General features: G+C 42.7%; 2 protein-coding genes and 1 long non-coding RNA gene across 7 annotated transcripts in view; all 3 read left to right on the top strand.

Moving 5' to 3' along the window:
• The window catches only part of LOC140370186 (protein numb homolog), a 65923-nt gene extending 63316 nt beyond the window's left edge, over window positions 1-2607 (top strand). For all 4 annotated transcript variants that reach the window (XM_072457222.1, XM_072457220.1, XM_072457221.1 and 1 more), the window contains one exon: window positions 645-2607. In XM_072457222.1, the coding sequence (XP_072313323.1) occupies window positions 645-1408 (764 nt within the window). In that variant the 3' untranslated portion in view covers window positions 1409-2607. The remainder of the gene's footprint in view (window positions 1-644) is intronic.
• A 1010-nt stretch (window positions 2608-3617) lies between these two features.
• Window positions 3618-5212, top strand: LOC140370664 (uncharacterized). Its single transcript, XR_011928379.1, has 3 exons — window positions 3618-3714; window positions 4721-4788; window positions 4869-5212. It is a non-coding gene; the product is annotated as an uncharacterized lncRNA (long non-coding RNA).
• A 5732-nt stretch (window positions 5213-10944) lies between these two features.
• Window positions 10945-21860, top strand: LOC140370840 (protein numb homolog). 2 transcript variants are annotated; one of them, XM_072458092.1, is made up of 6 exons: window positions 10945-11038; window positions 14859-15063; window positions 16398-16700; window positions 17633-17776; window positions 18541-18678; window positions 19898-21860. In XM_072458092.1, the coding sequence occupies exons 1-6, from the start codon at window positions 11021-11023 to the stop codon at window positions 20659-20661; spliced, it is 1572 nt and encodes a 523-aa protein (XP_072314193.1). In that variant the 5' UTR covers window positions 10945-11020; the 3' UTR covers window positions 20662-21860. The 2 variants fall into 2 exon arrangements, with proteins under 2 accessions (XP_072314193.1, XP_072314194.1); XM_072458093.1 differs by lacking the exon at window positions 18541-18678.
• The last annotated feature ends 337 nt before the right edge of the window (window positions 21861-22197 follow it).

Here is a 22197-nt window from a genome sequence, read left to right as displayed (position 1 = left end):
TGTTCTTTGAACACAGTGATGTTGATGCACGGTTCATTTTGTGCACTAGTAAAATATACACCTATGTTTTGAATTCTGTGGCCCCATACATGAACCTGACAACCCACATTTTTGAAAAAAGATATAACTATGATAACATACCTTATCATATTATCTTTGTTTAAAATATTTTTTTCTTGGATTCATTATTTTGTGGGGTGTCAGGTTCATGCATGGGGCCCCAGACTTTGAAAAAAATATTTTTATTTCCAAGGGTCTGGTGAATGCGCATATGAAACTGGTGGGGTTCAGTACCTACAAAAAGTTTAAGAACCACTGTCCTAGTAGCTACTATATTTTTCAGAGTTAAGTTCAAAGCAGTGCTTTGTCAAGTGTTGGCCCTGCGACGAGTTGGCCACTGTCCAGGATGTACCCCGCCTAAGGCCCGAAGTCACTGGGATAGGCTCCAGTCACTCACAACCCCGAAAGGGAACAACCGGTAGAAAATGGATGGATGGATGGATGGAAGTTCAAAGCAATTTCATTTTGTTTTGTGATGGAAATTAGCATAACAAATTTGAAAGCAGGACCTGACGGGGGGGGGGTCTTTCTTCAGGGTTTCTCTTTGCTTTTCACCATTAACTTGTTGCATTTGTCCCCGACAGGCGCAGCAGACTGGGCCTCCCCCGCTCCGGTCATAGTTGTGCCCCCCTCGTCGTCCCCCGCCATGGCGTCCCACAGGCGCACACCGTCAGAGGCCGACAGGTGGCTGGAGGAAGTGACCAGATCAGTCCAAGCTCCAAACCCCATCTTGCCCACTGTCCCGCAGCCGAACCCCCTCATGCCCTCCGCCCCTCCGCCCCCCGCCCAACCCTTCATCGCGCCCGTCCCAATGCCAGCCGCGCCCGCTCTTCCAGTGGCCTTTATGCCCACCCTGCCCCCCGCCGTCCCGATGATACCGCCGCGACAGCCGGTCTTCAGCGCCCCCGCTCCCGCCTCGTACCCCATCTCCAACGGGCTCTCCTTCCCGCAGCCGAGCGTCCCCGTCGTGGGCATTACCCCGTCTCAAATGGTGGCCAACGTTTTCGGGTCGGCCGCGCAAACCCAGCTGTTCCCTGCGCCCGTCATTCCACCGCAGGACGTCCCGGTGATGAGCAACCCCAACGTCAGCCCGTTCATCAAACCTCCGCTGCCCGTTTCGAACCAACCATCTAACGGGAGCGTAACATTCAACGGAGCGGACAATTGGGCCAGTCAAACGCAGATTGCCCATTTGTCGCCTGTGATGCAGCCCGCCGAACCGCCGCAGGAAGACGCCTTTGAGGCTCAGTGGGCGGCGCTGGAGAGCAGGTCACGCCAGCGCACCTCACCCTCCCCCACAAATCCCTTTTCCACCGAGCTTCATAAAACATTTGAGATCCAACTCTGAGGACGGCGAGCGGCGACTGAACGGCACTAGAGTAAGAATGAATTTGAAGTGACTGTACGGGGAAGGTGAGCGTTGTCCGTTCTAATCCAGCGGACAAGCTAAAGCGGCGAAAACCCCACAAACGGGGAGAAATCTCAGCAGATAAGAAGGTAGAGGGTCGCCGCACAAGACACAGCGCCTCCTGCAGTTCATCTACGTCGTCTTTAATGTTTTGTTTGTGCTGTGGAGCTCAGTCGCCATTTCCCTGTGGATTTTGATCACCCCATTCGTTGCCTTCGCTCAGACGCGGCTCGTGGGACCCTGTGGGGGGGACAAACGACGAGACCTTTCTCATAATGACTGCAGCACCGAGACGAGGAGTTCTCAATAAAAAAACTTCCCAATCAGAAGAAGAGTGAGACAATGCCAAAATGTTTATTTTTATGCATTAAGTATATTTTAAATAGCTTTGGAATCTAACAGAAGAGTTGTAAGTAATCTTGCCAAAGGCGCAGGCTAGCTACAATGACAAGTTTATGTGCGTGTATAAAAAAAGACAGCATATATTATACATAAATATATAAATCTATCTATAAAGAATCTATTCTGTACACAGCTCACAGCAGTGCTAATTTGTAATGTGATGTAAAGAGATTTTTGTGAAGGGACAGCTGCTTTACTTTAATTTTGTTGGGTTTTTTAATATTGTAAGTTTAAAAGATATTACTGGCGTCTGACGCATCCTGTGATTGGGTGTGAAGCATCTCACTGTAAATAAGGTTTTGTTGCAGCAACAATCGGTGTGGACCTAATGATGGTGGCGGTGCCCAACTGGTGGCCTCATTTACCAGTGCAGAGTTTTTCGTAGTACTACGAAAAACTCTTTCACTACTTAAACTTTTACTCTCAAGCTCTCCACTTATTTATCCTCATTGTTTTTGAAGAAGTTGAATGTTTTACTTTGCACAAGCACTAAACATTAGATCATTTGACCTAAATTAGTTAGTTGTGGTGCGTCGACTGCTGCACCCAAAAACTACAGGGAGATTCCATCAACTCGTCTTCTCACTTACTCGGTCAGTCATGGTTTTATTTTTTTAATCAAGCCTGTGAATATGATCTATTCTCTATTTTTCCATTTTGTAATTATTTCATTACTTTATTCCACTTCTTTGGAGATCTATTGAAAAAAGATTGAATAAATTGATGGTGGTAGAAAAGTGTTTGTAATCTTTGTCACTGCATTTGGAAAGTTGCATTACACATTGAAAGTACCGTGACTTCAGCATGCGCAGGTGACTAAAATGTCCTGTTCATAATGTATGGCACATGTTTAGTTAAAACTCTTTATCATTTGGGCTAATTTCCCCTAAAATGCCAGACTAAAATTACCCTCAATTCAAACTGAAGCTGTTTTGATGTATAAACAAATGGCTGACCCTCTAGTTTTGCCCTCTGCTGTCAGATTTACTCGTGGTGGTTACAAACTATGCACAAAGGGGTAGAGCTGCTGTTAGGCGGTTTGGATTGACTGATGACAGATTTGGCATTTCTGGGTCTTGACAATTGCCATTTCAATGCAGAACCAAAAAGACTAAAAATTTGATTCATGAATTTGTAATTAAGTAAAACAAATGGGAATGGTCCAATATGAATGAATGCGCCGATAGCTATTTGCTGATAGTGATAATTAGACAACAAATGTGTTAATTTATATTAAAGTTACCAAATTACCATTTCACATTAGTTAAAAATAATGAAATATTTTTATCTGGGATATAAAACTGCTCCTGGTATGATTGTCTGAACATAGACATATTTGGTCAAATCTGATGAATTGAGGACAAAATGAATGACACATGAGTTCAACCCACCAATATCATTGTTATACTACCCCTAAAAACAAAAGTGAAAAGTCCAGATGGAATGCCTTTTAAATGGAAAATTTCGTAAATTTGAGGCTTTTTTAATTTGTGATTCTTGAATTTAAACTGATCCTGATTCATCACAGAATGACTGATTTGACTGAAAATAAGGTTATAGATTTCCCTGTATGTACTACATGCCCTGGAGTTTGATAGTGCCCTTTTATCAGATGGTTGACAACAGGGAATAAATAAATAAAAATGTTGCCTTAAATGGAGTTTTAATAATCTGCAGAATCATTTATTGATCGCGTTCACTGACCAAAACCATTGAAACCCCCGACCACCAGAGGGCGCTGCGCTCTCAGCCTCCGTTGGTTATAAATAGAGGCCGGAAGACATGGAGCAGCCACACAAACAAGTGTGACAAGAACCGGTGTGGTTTTGGATAATAACGTAGAGGTAAGACTGCAAAGTTATCTCTGAAAGCTTGAAATAATGGAGAATGTGCAGTCTGAAGAAACTTTGCGGATTAAAACTTATATTTATGTATTTTTGGCCGCAGAACCTGGCTGCTAATTTCGCTAATGCAACTGCACAACTCAAACAAGGACAGTGAAGCCAAGAATGATGCACAGAAATTGATAATTTGTTCATCAACGTCTGAAAAGCAGAAAATAACTTTACGTTGAGTTGGCTTTTGAAATAATACATGTACCTCCCTCATAATGACAAGACCTTTTGGAGCTCGAGGAATGAGATGTGGCAGCTAAAGATGCTATCTTATCAGGCCACTGGGTTTACAATATTAATCTAGACTAATTTTTCTCAGCCGTTCACTTAATGCCTCCTGAACCACGTCTGCTACTTGTTTTGTCATGAGTACTGGCAGAAATATCTGTACGAAAAGCTAATCATAATTTCTAATCAAGAACTGTTTTGAAGCTGCTAATCAAAACAAATCCTGCAGTGTTTTATCTTGTTTAGACATGCACAAGTCTAGAATCCTCTTGCTTTCTCAACACTTATTTGTATTACTATAAGGGTCTCCACCTCAATGAGTAGTGAAGGTGAAGGTGAGACAGGCCTGATATGTTGCTATAAAACCGTGTAGTTTGCAATGTTTACCCCTTTTAAACACCGAGAGAGATTGGAATGGCAATATATCACATCATTTTACCACCCAAAAATACAGGACCCCTAAAGTGATCATTTTCTGCGAGGAATATTTATGTTGCCCTGTTTTTTTTTAATGTAAAAACAAACAAACATTCTACTGAAAAGTTGGAAGTTGAAACCTGAAAACTTGCCAACTCGATCAAACATATTTTCAAATTTCCCAGTAATACTTCTGGTACATTTTAACATTACATCAAACCGTTTTGATTCACAGGGGAAATTACACATTAGCCCCCCAAACGTGATGCGGTTGTACAGTATTTACTCATTTGCACTTTCCCCTTTTCAGAGAAATGCTGTTCTTGTCCAAACTGCCCTTCAACAGTAAAGTTTCATTCACTCACTGACGCACAAAAGGTAAAACCAAGCATCTACATTTCATAAAATGAATTTCATTCATTACATTTTGTTTGTTTGTCTCTTTTCCTTGTCAATAGCACTTGTTACTCTGCTTGACAAACCCCAAAAGCGGCCGCCATGTCTCATCGTATACCCCTAACTGCAGTTGTGACCACAGTCCTGGGGGTGACTTTAGGTGGGCTGCTGGCGTGGAGAGTTTACCGCACCAAAAGAAGAAGGCTGCTTTCCAATCAGAAGGCGGCTGAAACTGTAGCACTACCATGTCCCGCTGAAAAGGACTTGACACCTGTGGCGTTTGACCCATCGCCTGAATGTACCGAAGAGGAAGTGAAGGCCGGAGAGTCCAAGCCCACACCGGCTCCGCCCACAGTCCAGTTACCGTCATGTGAGCAAGTGTTTGGTGTGATGTGGGGATTTTAATTCACATAGCACTTTATGGGGGGCAGCGCAGAATGATGCAAATGGGGAGATTGTAGAACAGTTCTTGGAGGATAATAATTTGGTTTGTATAAATGATGGAAGGGGGATGTGCGGATCGATGTTCACACAGGGAGAAGCTCTGTTTTAGACCTAACATTGGTATCAAGAGATCTTGCTGGGATTTGTGAGTGGGATGTAAAGGGCGAGTCTACTATTGGCAGTGATCATTTTCCAATCTTTTGCACAATAAGTATAAATAGGGAAGCGAATGATGGTGAAAAACAGGAGAGGTGGGTGTTCAGTAAGGCTAGGTGGGATATATTTAAATATGTATGTATAGAGGAGGTCGATTTACGTTCAAACATAGAAGAGGTGGATAAAACATTTTCAGAGGTATTGATGAGCGCTGCTAATTTGGCAATTCCAAAAAGTAAGGGGAGAATGAGTAAGAAGGCAGTTCCCTGGTGGATAGAAGAGTGTACTGAGGCAGTAAAGGTGAGAAATAGAAGTCGCAGAGAGTCGGAGAGAACACACAATTTCCAGAAGCTAATAGAATATAAAAGAGCTCAGGCACAAGTAAGGAAAGTAATTAAACAGGCAAGAAAGGGAAGTTGGAGAGGATATTGCGACACAATAGGTAGGACAACCCCTCTGGGAAATGTATGGGGTATGATTAGAAAGATGAGAGGGATTAGAAGAGAGAGGACATATCCAATTCTTAAACAAGGGGAAGTAACTGCTGTGTCTAATGTAGAGAAGGCTGACCTTATGGTCCGAGCATTTGCAAAAATTCATAGTTCGGATAATTTGTCAGAGGCAGGGAAACGTGGAAGGGATGAAACCAGGATGGCAAATGGGAATATCTTGGAGGAACCAACACTCTGTAACCAAGTGATGGATGTTCCGTTCTCTATGTCAGAGATGAAGAGGGCTATAGAGAAGTCTGGCATGACTACACCAGGAAAGGACCAGATCTGTTATATTATGTTGAAGCATCTTGGGTGTAGGGCGGAAGGGGAAATTATTAGGGATATTTAATAAGGTATGGGAAGAGGGCAGGTTACCCAGGAGCTGGAAGGAAGCAGTGATTATTCCCATTATCGAGCCAGGGAAAGATCCAACAAATCCATCAAGTTACAGACCTATTGCGCTTACATCAAATGTTGGTAAGGTCATGGAGAGGATGATAACAGAGAGAATAACATACCACATTGAGAGTAAGTTTTTTTTTCCCACCATTTCAGAGTGTGTTTAGGAAAGGCAGGGGAACGATGGATCCAGCTGTATGTCTAGAGACGGAAATTAGAAAAGCACAGGTGAATAAGGAGGTAGTACTAGCAGTTTTCTTCGATACAGAGAAAGTGTATGATATGGTCTGGAAGGAGGGTCTTTTGATTAAGTTATTTAAGATGGGAGTTAGAGGTAGGGCTTTTAACTGGATTAAACAGTTTTTTTATTTGAGAGTTATCCAAGTCCAGATGGGAACTGCGAGATAAATATAAGGTTGAGAACGGTACTCCACAAGGCAGCGTTATTAGTCCACTTCTGTTTTTAACTATGGTAAATGATGTTTTTAGTAATATTGAGCCAGATTTAATGCAATCGTTATTCGCTGATGATGGAGCCTTGTGGAAAAGAGGAAAGAATCTAAGGCTTGTGCAAAATAAAATCCGGAGGGCAATAAAGACGGTTGAGAACTGGTCGTACACTTGGGGTTTTAAGTTCTCTGTGGAGAAAACAAAGTCAGTGGTTTTTAGTTGGAGAAAGAGTGAGGAGATTGATTTAAAAATGTATGGGGGAAATATTGAGCGGGTAAGTAGTTTTAGATTTTTGGGACTTGTTCTTCGACTCAAAACTTTTATGGAATGAGCACATAAGGAAAGTGGAAGAGAAATGTAAAAAAAGTGATCAATATAATGAGGTGTTTGTCAGGGTGTGCGTGGGGGGCGGAGCTAGCTGCTCTTAAAAACACATACATTGCATTGATTAGATCGGTGATGGACTACGGGTGCCTGATGTACAGAGAAGCAAGTAAAACATGAATTAGGAGGTTGGAAGTTCTGCAAAATCAAGCCCTGAGATTATGCTGTGGAGCTCTAAAAACGTCTCCTGTTACAGCAGTTCAGGTTGAGATGGGAGAGTTGCCCGTAGACCTGAGACATAAGCAAATCATGATGCAATACTGGACAAATTTACAGGGACATGGGGAGGAGCGCCATCCAGCAGTCAAAAATCTTTAGCCATGTCGGGAAAACAGAAGGCAGAAACATCTTGCTTTGCCTGGACAGCAAGTCAAATTGCAACTGAGATGGAAATCCAGGGGAGAAATTACAGTCCTGCCGTGTCCGGCCCAGTCACACCTTTTTGGCTATAGCCGGCAGTTGAAGTTGACTTGTATGTTCACGAGATGGAAGGTAGAAGGGGGAGGAATATTTTGGAGGCTGTGAATGAGAGAATTCATAATATCTATTCAAGTTGCATTATTATATACACAGATGGGTCCAAAGAATCGGAATCAGGGAAAACGGGTTATGCATATGTTATACCGGAGTTAAATATTCAAAAAAACAGAGAACATCCGACTACCTTGCTGTTTACACAGTTGAGGTGATGCAATTATGAAGACGTTACAGTGGGTAGAAGAAAATAGAGTTGAAGAGGCACTTGTATGTTTCCGATTCATTTGCCTCATTGACTTCTATTCACGCTTTCTCATCACAGAGCCGTCCAGACATACTCTTTGAAATGTATCAGTTTTTGTTTCGACTTAATTGCCGCCAAATTCAAATCAAATTTATGTGGATCCCAGCTCATAAGCAGATACCTGGAAATGAAATAGCTGACTGTCTTGCTAAGCAGGCGCTAAAGGAGATTATGTTTGAAGTAGCTCTTAGTAAGACAGGGGTGAAATCGGTAATCTTAAGTCAAATTGTAACAGAGTGGCAGCGGCGCTGGGATGAAGGGCAGAAGGGGAGGCACATGTATCAGGTACAAAAGAAGGTAGGGAAGGTAAAAACTGGGGCTGAGCAGAAGAGAGCAGGTGGCAATTACAAGATTAAGATTGGGACACACTGGGTTAAATCAAACGTTAAAGTTACTGGGGAAACATCCTTCAGGATTGTGTGAATGTGGAGTTGAAATTGAGTCAGTGGAGCATGTCCTTTTACGATGCAGTAGGTTTGAGGCAAAGAGGGAGATTTTTAAGCGGGATTTTTTTAGGAACAGAGAAGAAGTGTTTGTTTGGAAAATATATTGAAAACCATAGAATGCAACGATTTAGTAAAATTCTTAAGGGAAACAAAGCTAATACATAGAATTTTGAGGTACAGTATACATAAGTGCAGATACTCTGACCCACACTCCAGCACAGTAGGTGGTGGAAATGCACCTAACGTTGGTTGCCACCCGCCAAAAAAAAAACAGGAAGAAGAAGAAACCATTGAAACCCCCGACCACCAGAGGGCGCTGCGCTCTCAGCCTCCGTTGGTTATAAATAGAGGCCGGAAGACATGGAGCAGCCACACAAACAAGTGTGACAAGAACCGGTGTGGTTTTGGATAATAACGTAGAGGTAAGACTGCAAAGTTATCTCTGAAAGCTTGAAATAATGCAGAATGTGCAGTCTGAAGAAACTGTGCGGATTAAAACATATATTTATGTATTTTTGGCCGCAGAACCTGGCTGCTAATTTCGCTAATGCAACTGCACAACTCAAACAAGGACACTGAAGCCAAGAATAATGCACAGAAATTGATAATTTGTTCATCAACGTCTGAAAGGCAGAAAATAACTATACGTTGAGTTGGCTTTTGAAATATTACATGTACCTCCCTCATAATGACAAGACCTTTTGGAGCTCGATGAGGAATGCGATGTGGCAGCTAAAGATGCTGTCTTATCAGGCCCCTGGGTTTACAATATTAATCTAGACTAATTTTTCTCAGCCGTTCACTTAATGCCTCCTGAACCACGTCTGCTACTTGTTTTGTCATGAGTACTGGCAGAAATATCTGTACGAAAAGCTAATCATAATTTCTAATCAAGAACTGTTTTGAAGCTGCTAATCAAAACAAATCCTGCAGAACAAACTGTAGTGTTTTATCTTGTTTTGACATGCACAAGTCTAGAATCCTCTTGCTTTCTTATTTGTATTACTATAAGGGTCTCCACCTCAATGAGTAGTGAAGGTGAAGGTGAGACAGGCCTGATATGTTGCAGAGACTGCTATAAAACCGTGTAGTTTGCAATGTTTACCCCTTTTAAACACAGAGAGAGATTGGAATGGCAATATATCACATAATTTTACCACCCAAAAAGACAGGACCCCTAAAGTGATCATTTTCTGAGAAGAATATTTATGTTGCCCTGTTTTTTTGATGTAAAAAACATTCTACTGAAAAGTTGGAAGTTGAAACCTGAAATCTTGCCCACTCAACTTCTGGAACATTTAACCTTACATCAAACCGTTTTGATTCACAGGGGAAATTACACATTAGCCCCCTAAACGTGATGCGGTTGTACAGTATTTACTCATTTGCACTTTCCCCTTTTCAGAGAAATGCTGTTCTTGTCCAAACTGCCCTTCAACAGTAAAGTTTCATTCACTCACTGACGCACAAAAGGTAAAACCAAGCATCTAAATTTCATGAAATGAATTTCATTCATTACATTTTGTTTGTTTGTTTCTTTTCCTTGTCAATAGCACTTGTTACTCTGCTTGACAAACCCCAAAAGCGGCCGCCATGTCTCATCGTATACCCCTAACTGCAGTTGTGACCACAGTCCTGGGGGTGACTTTAGGTGGGCTGCTGGCGTGGAGAGTTTACCGCACCAAAAGAAGAAGGCTGCTTTCCAATCAGAAGGCGGCTGAAACTGTAGCACTACCATGTCCCGCTGAAAAGGACTTGACACCTGTGGCGTTTGACCCATCGCCCGAATTTACCGAAGAGGAAGTGAAGGCCGGAGAGTCCAAGCCCACACCGGCTCCGCCCACAGTCCAGTTACCGTCATGTGAGCAAGTGTTTGGTGTGAATCCCGTCACGGTGAGTTCGACGGAGGAGTGGCAACAACTGTGGCCCCTGTTCCAGAAGGAGCTGTCGGACTTCCCTATGCTGGGACTGGACTGTGAATGGGTAAAGACCAACGGCGTAAGAAATGATCCATGCATGAATTCATCTCACGAGGAAAAACCCACCCAGAATATAAAAATGATAAATGTCCCCTCCAATTGGCTAATCCTATAGAAAGGCTGTAGTTTTGCATGACTCAACCATGTTTAAACGCTCAACAAGCAAGACATTTGAAAACCTGTTCCCCCATTGCTTCTTAAATTGCTATGGCAACAGTCCTAATATTTCATCATTCTGAAATGCATGGATACATTTGGCTTATTTCATCTGTATTTATTAGACAGATTTCTATTCCCTGATACTAAACGATTAGTTTCCAAATGCAAAGTAGAACATTTGGTGCTCATGAGTGCACATCAAATAGCAAAACTGATTTAGGGTGGACTAACCTTAATCCGTAGTGTTTTCTTGTATGACACTGCCACCTCTGTTTTTATTGCAGGTGTCCGTGAAAGGCAAAGCATCGGCGGTGTCTCTCCTGCAGATGGCGTCATACTCTGGTCGCTGCATCCTCGTGCAGCTGCTTCACTTTCGAAACTCGCAGCAGCCTTTCCCCGAGCCTGATCCAAGTGCTCCGGGACCCCCACATCCTCAAAGTCAGAGTGGGATGTTAGAAACTTTGAGTCTTTTCCTACATCTGCAGAGACGGCACCACGCGACGCTGGATCTGCCACTGCTTCATGGCCATCAAAGACTCGGTAAGAACACAGACTACAAACACAAACTATTTCTGATGTCTCCAATGAAGACCTAGAGAGGCATTACATCCTTTAACCTTTGTCCCACACAGTATCCAGTTCCTCTTTAAATGGTTATCCTGGTGACACATGAGCTGTATTTTAATGTCTCCTATCTGTGTCTTCCTTTACCTTCATAGGGATGTCAAGATTAATTGGTCATTGGGATTATTCAGGTCATAATATAATTGTAAGAATTAAAAAGTAATAATCGTGACCATTTTAGAAGCAAAATTGTGTCATTTCTATTCAATCAGGACCCAGAAAAGTGCACCTAAATGTATAATGATTTTTATGTGGCTGTTTTATATCACAATAGCTTTACTTTTGCATTCAGAAAGTTTGATTTCATAAAGAATGGTCACATACTAATGGAACAGTGATGTGTTAAAATTAATAAAAATGAGAGGATTTCCCTTCTGTTATCTGTCAGTAATCAAGAATCATTGTTGTATCGTGATGTGTATATACCAGTGGTTCTTAACCTGGGTTCGGTGAGTCAACCTCAGGGTTCGGCGGAGGTCAAAACACACATCAGACTCATATGATTTGTGCTGCAGGGAATTTGGTGCATTCATTTGTCGACTTGTGACTGTCGTGATGGTATGTCTTGTGATTTCTTTCTTAATATTTTAGACTGAATCAAAGCCCACCTTTCTGGGCAATGTCTTGGTACCAGCTTGCACCTAAGAGGGCCAAAAGGACCAGGGAAATCACCCAGAGTTTAACCTGTATCAAAGCCCTCCTTTCTGGGCTAAGTCTTGGCACCAGCCTGGCCCCAAAAGGGCCAAAAGCAATAGAGAACAGGCCCCAGAGGTTACCCTGAATCTCAGCCCTCCTTTTAGGGTTAAGTCTTGGCACCAGCCTGGTCCCAAAGGTCAGCCTCTGGGGCCATTTCCCTTGTCCTTTTCTATAACTACTATAATATAATTTCTTTACGAGAAATCCTTTTCAAGGATGCTGGACATAAAAATGAAGAAAAGGAACAGACTTTGTTGTGAAAATGACTTGAGGGTGGCACTTGCTAAGGTGAATGTGCATTTTTGAACTGGTCTCTGAAAGTCAACAGATGAAGTCACACTGATTTGCAGTAAATTTTCATTATGTTTTTGTGTGAAAATCTTGTTTTGATGATTTTGTTCTTTGAACACCGTGATGTTGATGCACAGTTCATTTTGTGCACCAGTAAAATATATACCTATGTTTTGAATTCTGTGGCCCCATGCATGAACCTGACAACCCACATTTTTGAAAAAACTGTGATAACTATAACATACCATATCATATTATCTTTCTTTAAAATGTGTTTTTCTTGGATTAAGTATTTAGTTCTAGGACAATATAAGTGTCCAAACTCAGCCCACTGCATTTGAACTGTCCAGGGCCACACTTCTGGTTAATGCCAATCCTCCAGGTTAAAAGTGACAGTAGAACTCCAATCTGCTGAACGTTCTTACATTCCAGTCACAGGGTTTGTGTGAGGCTGTAGTTGCTTACTTACAGGATTGGGTAAACGTTTATAGAGTTGGGGTGTGTTGGAAACTGAGCCGAGGATGAGGAGCAAGAGGATGTTGTAACGTGCTTTAAACTCATGGGCTTTGAAACACCAAAGTAATGGAAGAAGAACTTCTAAAGAATACGACAAAGTCTGAAGAATAAAGTCTAAACACTTGGACGTCAACTGCCATAAAACAACAACAACAACAACAACCCATAAAACAACAACTTACTGTAATCATGCAAATCAGTTCCTCCTCTGCACAATGAAGATCCCGGTCTTTTCGTGGACATTGTGAAAGGCATGGAAACAAGCTTGTGCTCACGCTTTAAAGCAGTCTCTCAACGTAAACAATGGACAGCAGATTTCAGGTAAACATTTATTACATGCATAGAAACTTATGTACAATAACAATTATTCGAAAAATAAACTTTGTGAAATGAAATATAACTTAAAATGTCTCCAACATAAGAACAAGGAGTCCGAGTTTGTGCAAAGTTTGTAAAACATCGCTCCCATCCCCATCTTGATGTCAAATAAAGAGCGGGTTGATAAATATGGCCAGCGTTGCACCAATACCAGCTAATCCGAATCCGACTACTGCCATAAGAGTGTTCCTCACTGATGACTCTGGGTCTTCTACTCTGAAGAATTGGACAAATCCGTCCCATGCATTGTTCTGGACCAGCCACTCTCGATGGTGGGACAGAAGGTACGAGGAGATTGCTTGGCCCACTTGCTCCACATAGTTTTCTCTTCTGTTTGTCTTCAGAGACTGGCACACAACGGCCCCGAATGAGATCAGGCTGGCGACACGACCCCAGTTGGTGGTGCCGTCTTCAAAGATGAACTTGGCCACTTCACTGATGAGCGCTACATCAGCTCCTCTGTCCTCTATAGCCTTAGCTACATAGACTGCGCATTTGGGCAAAGGCGTGCGCAGGCTCTCCACCACTCGCTTCATTGTAGTCAGCGCTGGCCTTTTCCTCCTGTTGGACTGAGAAATCCCAGCGATGACTTTGAAAAAGTCGCTTAGCAACTGCTTTGTGGCGCACTCCAACGGGTCGCGCTCCGCCAAGGGGAACTCCGGCGTGACCGGTAGAGAACCGTCTGAGTCTTCGTAGTTTTCCTCCCGCATGTTTTTGGCCAATAGTTCGTTTTTCACGACTAGAGCCGACGGTCGCGAATACGGGGAGCCGCGGGAGCCGCGGGAGCCGCCGTTCCCTTTGCGAGAATCCATATTTGCCGCGGGCCTATTTACCTGCGCGGAAGAATCGTGCACAGCGCCCCCTGCGACTCCATGGAATAAGTCCGTGTTTGAGAGTTTCAAAGTTGTCCGTTTCGCTGGAAAATTCCTAATATTCATCTTTGCTGATGAATACAACACGAATTTGTTCGATTGCTCAAAGTTATCTGCTTGTCCGCTCGACAGAATCTCAGACCATCAGAATCAGAGTGGTGTCGTCCTGTCAGGTGCAAACGTATGACTTCCATGGGCGGAGCCAGGCCCTGGATTTGGGGATTTTAATATTTTAAAAATGCATCATGACGTCACTAAGTGTTTAGCGCAGCAGGTAGACCCGTTTCATTGGTTATTTTTGCTGAACTGATGTATGATTGGCTGCATGTAGAAAGTGGGCGGTGTTTACAGCACGTCATGCAATCTGACCAATTTGATTAGTTTGTGGGTTTGTCAGGTTCATGCATGAGGCCACAAAATTTGAAAAAATACATTTTATTTTTCCAACTAACCCAATGAAACTGGGGTTCAGTACCTCCAAAAAGTTTAAGAACCACTGGTATATAAATAATAATAGTAATACCGGTAGATTGTATTAAAAATACCTGGAGATGGATGATATTTCGGTTCCAGTATCGGGAAATATTGAAGACACCATTATTTTTCAGATAAATACATTTTATTATTTTTATCAAGTGGAAAGTTAGTTTGTGATCTTTACTTCAATTTAAGATAGTTTTATGGACCTTGCTTTGAATTTTGTTTGGGATTTTAAAACATTCGGTCACAGCAGCAAGCCAAATATCGAATATCGCCTCATTAAAAAATCCACATCGGACCCTCGCTAAAAACTGTCACTTTATAAATGTAAGATAGACAAGTTTAAATGCCATACTGCGGGACATTCCAGGCAAAGAAATGAAGACAAGTAGGCAGTACCCTCTCCAGCAAAGTCACATAGTACTTAATGAACATAAAATAGTTGTGTTAAATGGGTTGTTGTGTATAATTACAGTGTGTAGTCATGAATCTCTGGTTTGCAGGGCGAGCGTCTGAGTCACGCAGTCGGCTGTGCCTTCGCGGCCTGTTTGGAGCGGAAACAGAAGCGGGAGAAGGAGTGCGGTGTCACCGCGACCTTCGACGCCAACAGGACGACCTTCACCCGGGAGGGCTCATTCAGGGTCACCACGGCAACGGAGGCGGCCGAGAGAGAGGAGGTGATGAGGCAGCTCCAGGACGCAAAGAAAGGTGTGGTTTTAGGACTCTTTAGTTTAGTTTATTTGCCACCATTTGTTTGTTTATTTGGTTGTTTGTGATGTCTTTCAATGTCACAAAACATTAGTGGTTGTCCCAAAATTGCATAATCAAATAATCGGAATAAAGAAGGCTCAAAGGAAGATAAACTGGTTATTTATGAATACATCGTAATGGTAGAGAGAAGTGGTGGCAAGCAAATTCCTCGTTTGGCAATAAACCTGATTCTGATTTCAAGCCAATTGCAAGAATATATTGCTTCCTATTTATATGATTGGTTATATTTGATTGGGATGAAAGTAAAAACTAAACTAAACTATAGTCTATAAACCTACCATACAGTGAATGAACACTTTTGACCGTTCATTATTTCACATTTTACTTCTGAATAGGGATCAAAATGAATCGGGTCCCAATATAATCGTAAGAATTAAAACATTGTGACAATTCAAAGGGGTGCACGGTGGCAAAGGCGGTTAGCGCTCTTGCCTCCCAAGAAGGAGATCATGGGTTCGATTCCCGGACCAGACCAACATCACATGATCTCTCTGGGTGGAGTCTGCATGTTCTCCCAGTGTTACCGTGGGTTCTCTCCGGGTTCTCCGGCTTCCTCCCACCGTCCAAAGACATGCATGTGTTAGGCAAAATTGGTAACTCTAAATTGGCCCTAGTGAATGAATGTGAGAGTGAAGTGTCTGTAATGTCTATGTCTCTATGTTGGCCCTGCGACAAGTTGGCCACTGTCCAGGGTGTACCCCGCCTAAGGCCCGAAGTCACTGGGATAGGCTCCAGTCACCCGCGACCCCGAAAGGGAACAAGCGGTAGAAAATGGATGGATGGATGGATTCAATGAGAACTCTAGAGACCTAAATGCAAAGTTTTTTTTTATCTGGCTCAAAATGTCAAATCAATTTAACTTCATTATTCAGAAAGTTTGATTTCATAAAGCTGGTTACTTGGTAGAGGAATGGTGATTTAATAGACAATGTGAATGAAAATTAGTTAAGAATTTTGCTTTTGTTTGTTTTAATATGATGACAATAATATTCTTATAAAATTCTATAATAATAAAATTCTATTTATATATTCTGAGTTTTTGTTTATAAGAGATCTACTGAGAGTGTTTTTTTCAATCTTCCTATAAGTTATCTGTTCTTTTCTTCTGTATCTACCTCTGTATCTACCTGCGTTGCAACAATGAAATTTCCCCATGTGTGGACAATAAAGGAATATTTTATCTTAACTTATAATCCTAAGTCTAAACATGACCTTGTGACGGCTCTAGTTCTGAAAAGGCTCCTGAACTGTGACCTCTGCTCTTTCCTCAGACACGGACCCTACAGTCAGTGTGAACTCCATCAGCAGTGGGACAAACTCCTCCGGCCCCCTCTCGGCGGGCTCTTCCTCTTCCCCCTCCTCCTCCCCGCCCCTCTCCGTGATGACCGCCCTGGGACCTCAGGTGATCCCGCGCCGACATGCCACGCCTGAGGCCTTGGCCCGACAGGGCTCCTTCAGAGGTTTCCCCGCCCTGAGCCAAAACACGTCCCCGTTCAAGCGCGGGCGGTCTCTGCGCATGAACGAGCTGCCCTCCACTCAGCAGCGCAAGTCTGACTTCTCCATTAACAATACGGGTGAGGCGCAACGCTGCACGGATCACATGTTCTGAGTTCATACAAGAGTCCTGAGTCTATGGGTGTGTGTCTGTGTCAATGGCAAGATTTAACAGACTTAAATCTGACAACTTGAAGGAAATCATCTTAATATAATACAATACAATTTCATATTAACAGTTCAATTTATGTCATATTAAAGGTCTATTATATACAGTCCATCCTTTCTCAAAATAACCAGCACAAATGGGTGGTACTCTTTAATAACTACAGCTTAATTAGCCTTAATAAAGCATGAACAATGACTTATTTCCAGCTTAATAAACATTTAATTAAGGGGTTAGGTTACGGGTATGATGCCTGAATTATTCTTGTCAAACATTGTACATTATAAAGTCTTTTTTCATGCTTTATGCAACTGTGACCGCCCACCGCTTGGTCAAGTAAATTAATTCATTCCGAAACAATGAGCTTACATTGTATACGTTTTTATATAAAATCGGAAACTTTATAAACATTTTAAAGTTATTAAAACATTTAGAAGAATTTTAAGTTTTACATGTGTTTTTACAATCAGTTACAACAGAGCTGCTTGTCCTTTGCCGTGCCATTAAATTCTTGCTATTTGAATATTTTTTAATCCCTGTGAATGAGAACTGTATAAATGAGAACTGTATTTCCGCAACCACAGTGAGCTTTGACTGTCGAGCTCCATTCAGGCTATTAATTAAAAGTGTAGTTAATATAAATTGGTAAAAGTATTCAGATTGATAATGGACATAGTTTTACCATGTAGTTTGGCAGTATTTCATTACTTTTGCACATCCCTAGTAAAACCTATATCTTTTGAGAACGTTTTCAGTCGCTAATAATAAAATGACTAAAGAATACGAGTAGAAATGTTGATTATTATTGATTATTGCTTTGCATCTCTCCCTTTATTGCGTCCTCAGTCCCTGAAGTGGAGGGTGAGAGCGACAGCATCAGCTCTCTGTGCACTCAGATCGCCTCTGCGTTCAGTGGCCCTCCAGAAGACCCCTTCTCCTCCGCCCCCATGCCCAAACCTGCATCTTCTCCACAGTCCCCCATCGCCCCAGGTAACCACGCAATTTACTCTTTCAAACTAACGCTACTAAGCATCGTCGTCATTACTGGAAAGCTTTTACTCTTCTAGACTAGTTAAAGTTTAGGTCTAGGTTTACTCTAAGTTTTGATGTGTATTTGTTTGTATTTGCAATTAGTCCCTTAACTTTTCACACCAAGTTCAACCAAAGAAAAGATTTGGCTTCTCGAGTATCACCAGATCTAAACCAGGTCTATAATAAGACCATTTCAGCTCAAAAACACAGCTACACCATTGTCACGACTTACTCAGGGGAGAACAAATGTGTGTAAAATGTAAGTTACTAAACATTGGCCCTGTTGTAGAGGGCCTCGCGTACGTTCTTATTGTGTGCATTGATATATCTTTCTTTATGCACTGGGTTTCTTTAATAACATGTACGCATGGAACAGTTTTTGGATAATGAGCACTCCTTATTTGGAGACGCTGGCAGCAAAGTTCATAAATTCAAGCTAAATTTAAAAAAAAACTGCGTGCCTTTTGCTGCCAAATGTACTCCCCTGCCAACATTTCTGCACAAAAAACATGAATCCATGCCCCACAGTTTGGAGAGTTTCCTGTATCGTAATTATCCTTTTAGAGACTAATCTCTATTTTGTGTTTCTGCATGTTAAATATGCACTGAACTGCTTGACACTTTTCTAATTACTCGTCTGTTAACTTGTCATTTGAGGCTGTTATTAACTTCGCATGTCTAACACAATGACAACGTGAGCGTCTTGTTTGTCTGTACTGTAGTGAATGGCACTGCTCCCGTCTTCTCTGTGGCTGCTGCTTCTGTTAACCTCCCCGCACTGCCCCCCGCCCTGCCCGCCCGGGACACTAACCCCTGGGCCAAGACCCCGGCACCGGGCCCGGCCGCCCCAGTGCAGACAGGTAAGAGGCTCTGGCTAAAGGGATCTCATTGTTTTTACATTATGCTGTTTTGGACACAGAAATGTAAACTGAATGCACGCTTTGAACACATTTTTTGTGATTTTTTTTTTTCTGTAATGTGTTGTAAACCAATCAATTAGCGCTTAACGAAATGCTGCCAATCTTCTGGAAATGTATAGCTTCTTAAAAAAAAAAATCACATACAATATACGTAATTGCTCGATGTCTGTCATTGTGATTATAACATTTCATAAAATTCTGATTGCATCTAAAAACACAATTTATGGTAGAGATTAGGGTAAGCTAACTGCTATTTTTGTAGTCGACTAGCCAGACTTTCATTTATTTTTTTATTTTAAATACATTATTCTCCATATTAAAGGCGCAATGGACGATTTGAGTACTCAGGTGGAAGTGGAAGTGCGCATGCGCACTTCCACTTGTGTGGAGTAATACAACACACACGTGCGTTTGTTTATTAGCGCGACGGATCACATCGCATCTAGTCTCCCATAGATTTCCGTCCTCTTCTGAGTTATCTTCATTATTTTGTTTTTGTCTTGTTTTGATGATTTTGTTCTTTGAACACAGTGATGTTGATGCACGGTTCATTTTGTGCACTAGTAAAATATACACCTATGTTTTGAATTCTGTGGCCCCATACATGAACCTGACAACCCACATTTTTGAAAAAAGATATAACTATGATAACATACCTTATCATATTATCTTTGTTTAAAATATTTTTTTCTTGGATTCATTATTTTGTGGGGTGTCAGGTTCATGCATGGGGCCCCAGACTTTGAAAAAAATATTTTTATTTCCAAGGGTCTGGTGAATGCGCATATGAAACTGGTGGGGTTCAGTACCTACAAAAAGTTTAAGAACCACTGTCCTAGTAGCTACTATATTTTTCAGAGTTAAGTTCAAAGCAGTGCTTTGTCAAGTGTTGGCCCTGCGACGAGTTGGCCACTGTCCAGGATGTACCCCGCCTAAGGCCCGAAGTCACTGGGATAGGCTCCAGTCACTCACAACCCCGAAAGGGAACAACCGGTAGAAAATGGATGGATGGATGGATGGAAGTTCAAAGCAATTTCATTTTGTTTTGTGATGGAAATTAGCATAACAAATTTGAAAGCAGGACCTGACGGGGGGGGGGTCTTTCTTCAGGGTTTCTCTTTGCTTTTCACCATTAACTTGTTGCATTTGTCCCCGACAGGCGCAGCAGACTGGGCCTCCCCCGCTCCGGTCATAGTTGTGCCCCCCTCGTCGTCCCCCGCCATGGCGTCCCACAGGCGCACACCGTCAGAGGCCGACAGGTGGCTGGAGGAAGTGACCAGATCAGTCCAAGCTCCAAACCCCATCTTGCCCACTGTCCCGCAGCCGAACCCCCTCATGCCCTCCGCCCCTCCGCCCCCCGCCCAACCCTTCATCGCGCCCGTCCCAATGCCAGCCGCGCCCGCTCTTCCAGTGGCCTTTATGCCCACCCTGCCCCCCGCCGTCCCGATGATACCGCCGCGACAGCCGGTCTTCAGCGCCCCCGCTCCCGCCTCGTACCCCATCTCCAACGGGCTCTCCTTCCCGCAGCCGAGCGTCCCCGTCGTGGGCATTACCCCGTCTCAAATGGTGGCCAACGTTTTCGGGTCGGCCGCGCAAACCCAGCTGTTCCCTGCGCCCGTCATTCCACCGCAGGACGTCCCGGTGATGAGCAACCCCAACGTCAGCCCGTTCATCAAACCTCCGCTGCCCGTTTCGAACCAACCATCTAACGGGAGCGTAACATTCAACGGAGCGGACAATTGGGCCAGTCAAACGCAGATTGCCCATTTGTCGCCTGTGATGCAGCCCGCCGAACCGCCGCAGGAAGACGCCTTTGAGGCTCAGTGGGCGGCGCTGGAGAGCAGGTCACGCCAGCGCACCTCACCCTCCCCCACAAATCCCTTTTCCACCGAGCTTCATAAAACATTTGAGATCCAACTCTGAGGACGGCGAGCGGCGACTGAACGGCACTAGAGTAAGAATGAATTTGAAGTGACTGTACGGGGAAGGTGAGCGTTGTCCGTTCTAATCCAGCGGACAAGCTAAAGCGGCGAAAACCCCACAAACGGGGAGAAATCTCAGCAGATAAGAAGGTAGAGGGTCGCCGCACAAGACACAGCGCCTCCTGCAGTTCATCTACGTCGTCTTTAATGTTTTGTTTGTGCTGTGGAGCTCAGTCGCCATTTCCCTGTGGATTTTGATCACCCCATTCGTTGCCTTCGCTCAGACGCGGCTCGTGGGACCCTGTGGGGGGGACAAACGACGAGACCTTTCTCATAATGACTGCAGCACCGAGACGAGGAGTTCTCAATAAAAAAACTTCCCAATCAGAAGAAGAGTGAGACAATGCCAAAATGTTTATTTTTATGCATTAAGTATATTTTAAATAGCTTTGGAATCTAACAGAAGAGTTGTAAGTAATCTTGCCAAAGGCGCAGGCTAGCTACAATGACAAGTTTATGTGCGTGTATAAAAAAAGACAGCATATATTATACATAAATATATAAATCTATCTATAAAGAATCTATTCTGTACACAGCTCACAGCAGTGCTAATTTGTAATGTGATGTAAAGAGATTTTTGTGAAGGGACAGCTGCTTTACTTTAATTTTGTTGGGTTTTTTAATATTGTAAGTTTAAAAGATATTACTGGCGTCTGACGCATCCTGTGATTGGGTGTGAAGCATCTCACTGTAAATAAGGTTTTGTTGCAGCAACAATCGGTGTGGACCTAATGATGGTGGCGGTGCCCAACTGGTGGCCTCATTTACCAGTGCAGAGTTTTTCGTAGTACTACGAAAAACTCTTTCACTACTTAAACTTTTACTCTCAAGCTCTCCACTTATTTATCCTCATTGTTTTTGAAGAAGTTGAATGTTTTACTTTGCACAAGCACTAAACATTAGATCATTTGACCTAAATTAGTTAGTTGTGGTGCGTCGACTGCTGCACCCAAAAACTACAGGGAGATTCCATCAACTCGTCTTCTCACTTACTCGGTCAGTCATGGTTTTATTTTTTTAATCAAGCCTGTGAATATGATCTATTCTCTATTTTTCCATTTTGTAATTATTTCATTACTTTATTCCACTTCTTTGGAGATCTATTGAAAAAAGATTGAATAAATTGATGGTGGTAGAAAAGTGTTTGTAATCTTTGTCACTGCATTTGGAAAGTTGCATTACACATTGAAAGTACCGTGACTTCAGCATGCGCAGGTGACTAAAATGTCCTGTTCATAATGTATGGCACATGTTTAGTTAAAACTCTTTATCATTTGGGCTAATTTCCCCTAAAATGCCAGACTAAAATTACCCTCAATTCAAACTGAAGCTGTTTTGATGTATAAACAAATGGCTGACCCTCTAGTTTTGCCCTCTGCTGTCAGATTTACTCGTGGTGGTTACAAACTATGCACAAAGGGGTAGAGCTGCTGTTAGGCGGTTTGGATTGACTGATGACAGATTTGGCATTTCTGGG

Source organism: Eucyclogobius newberryi, unplaced genomic scaffold (assembly GCF_026437365.1).
Source record: "Eucyclogobius newberryi isolate DKJ021-1_F unplaced genomic scaffold, fEucNew1.0.hap1 SCAF_21, whole genome shotgun sequence".
In the NCBI taxonomy this organism is placed as follows: domain Eukaryota; kingdom Metazoa; phylum Chordata; class Actinopteri; order Gobiiformes; family Gobiidae; genus Eucyclogobius; species Eucyclogobius newberryi.
The sequence above is the reverse complement of the archived record's forward strand: the minus strand, read 5'-3'. Positions and strand labels throughout refer to the sequence as shown.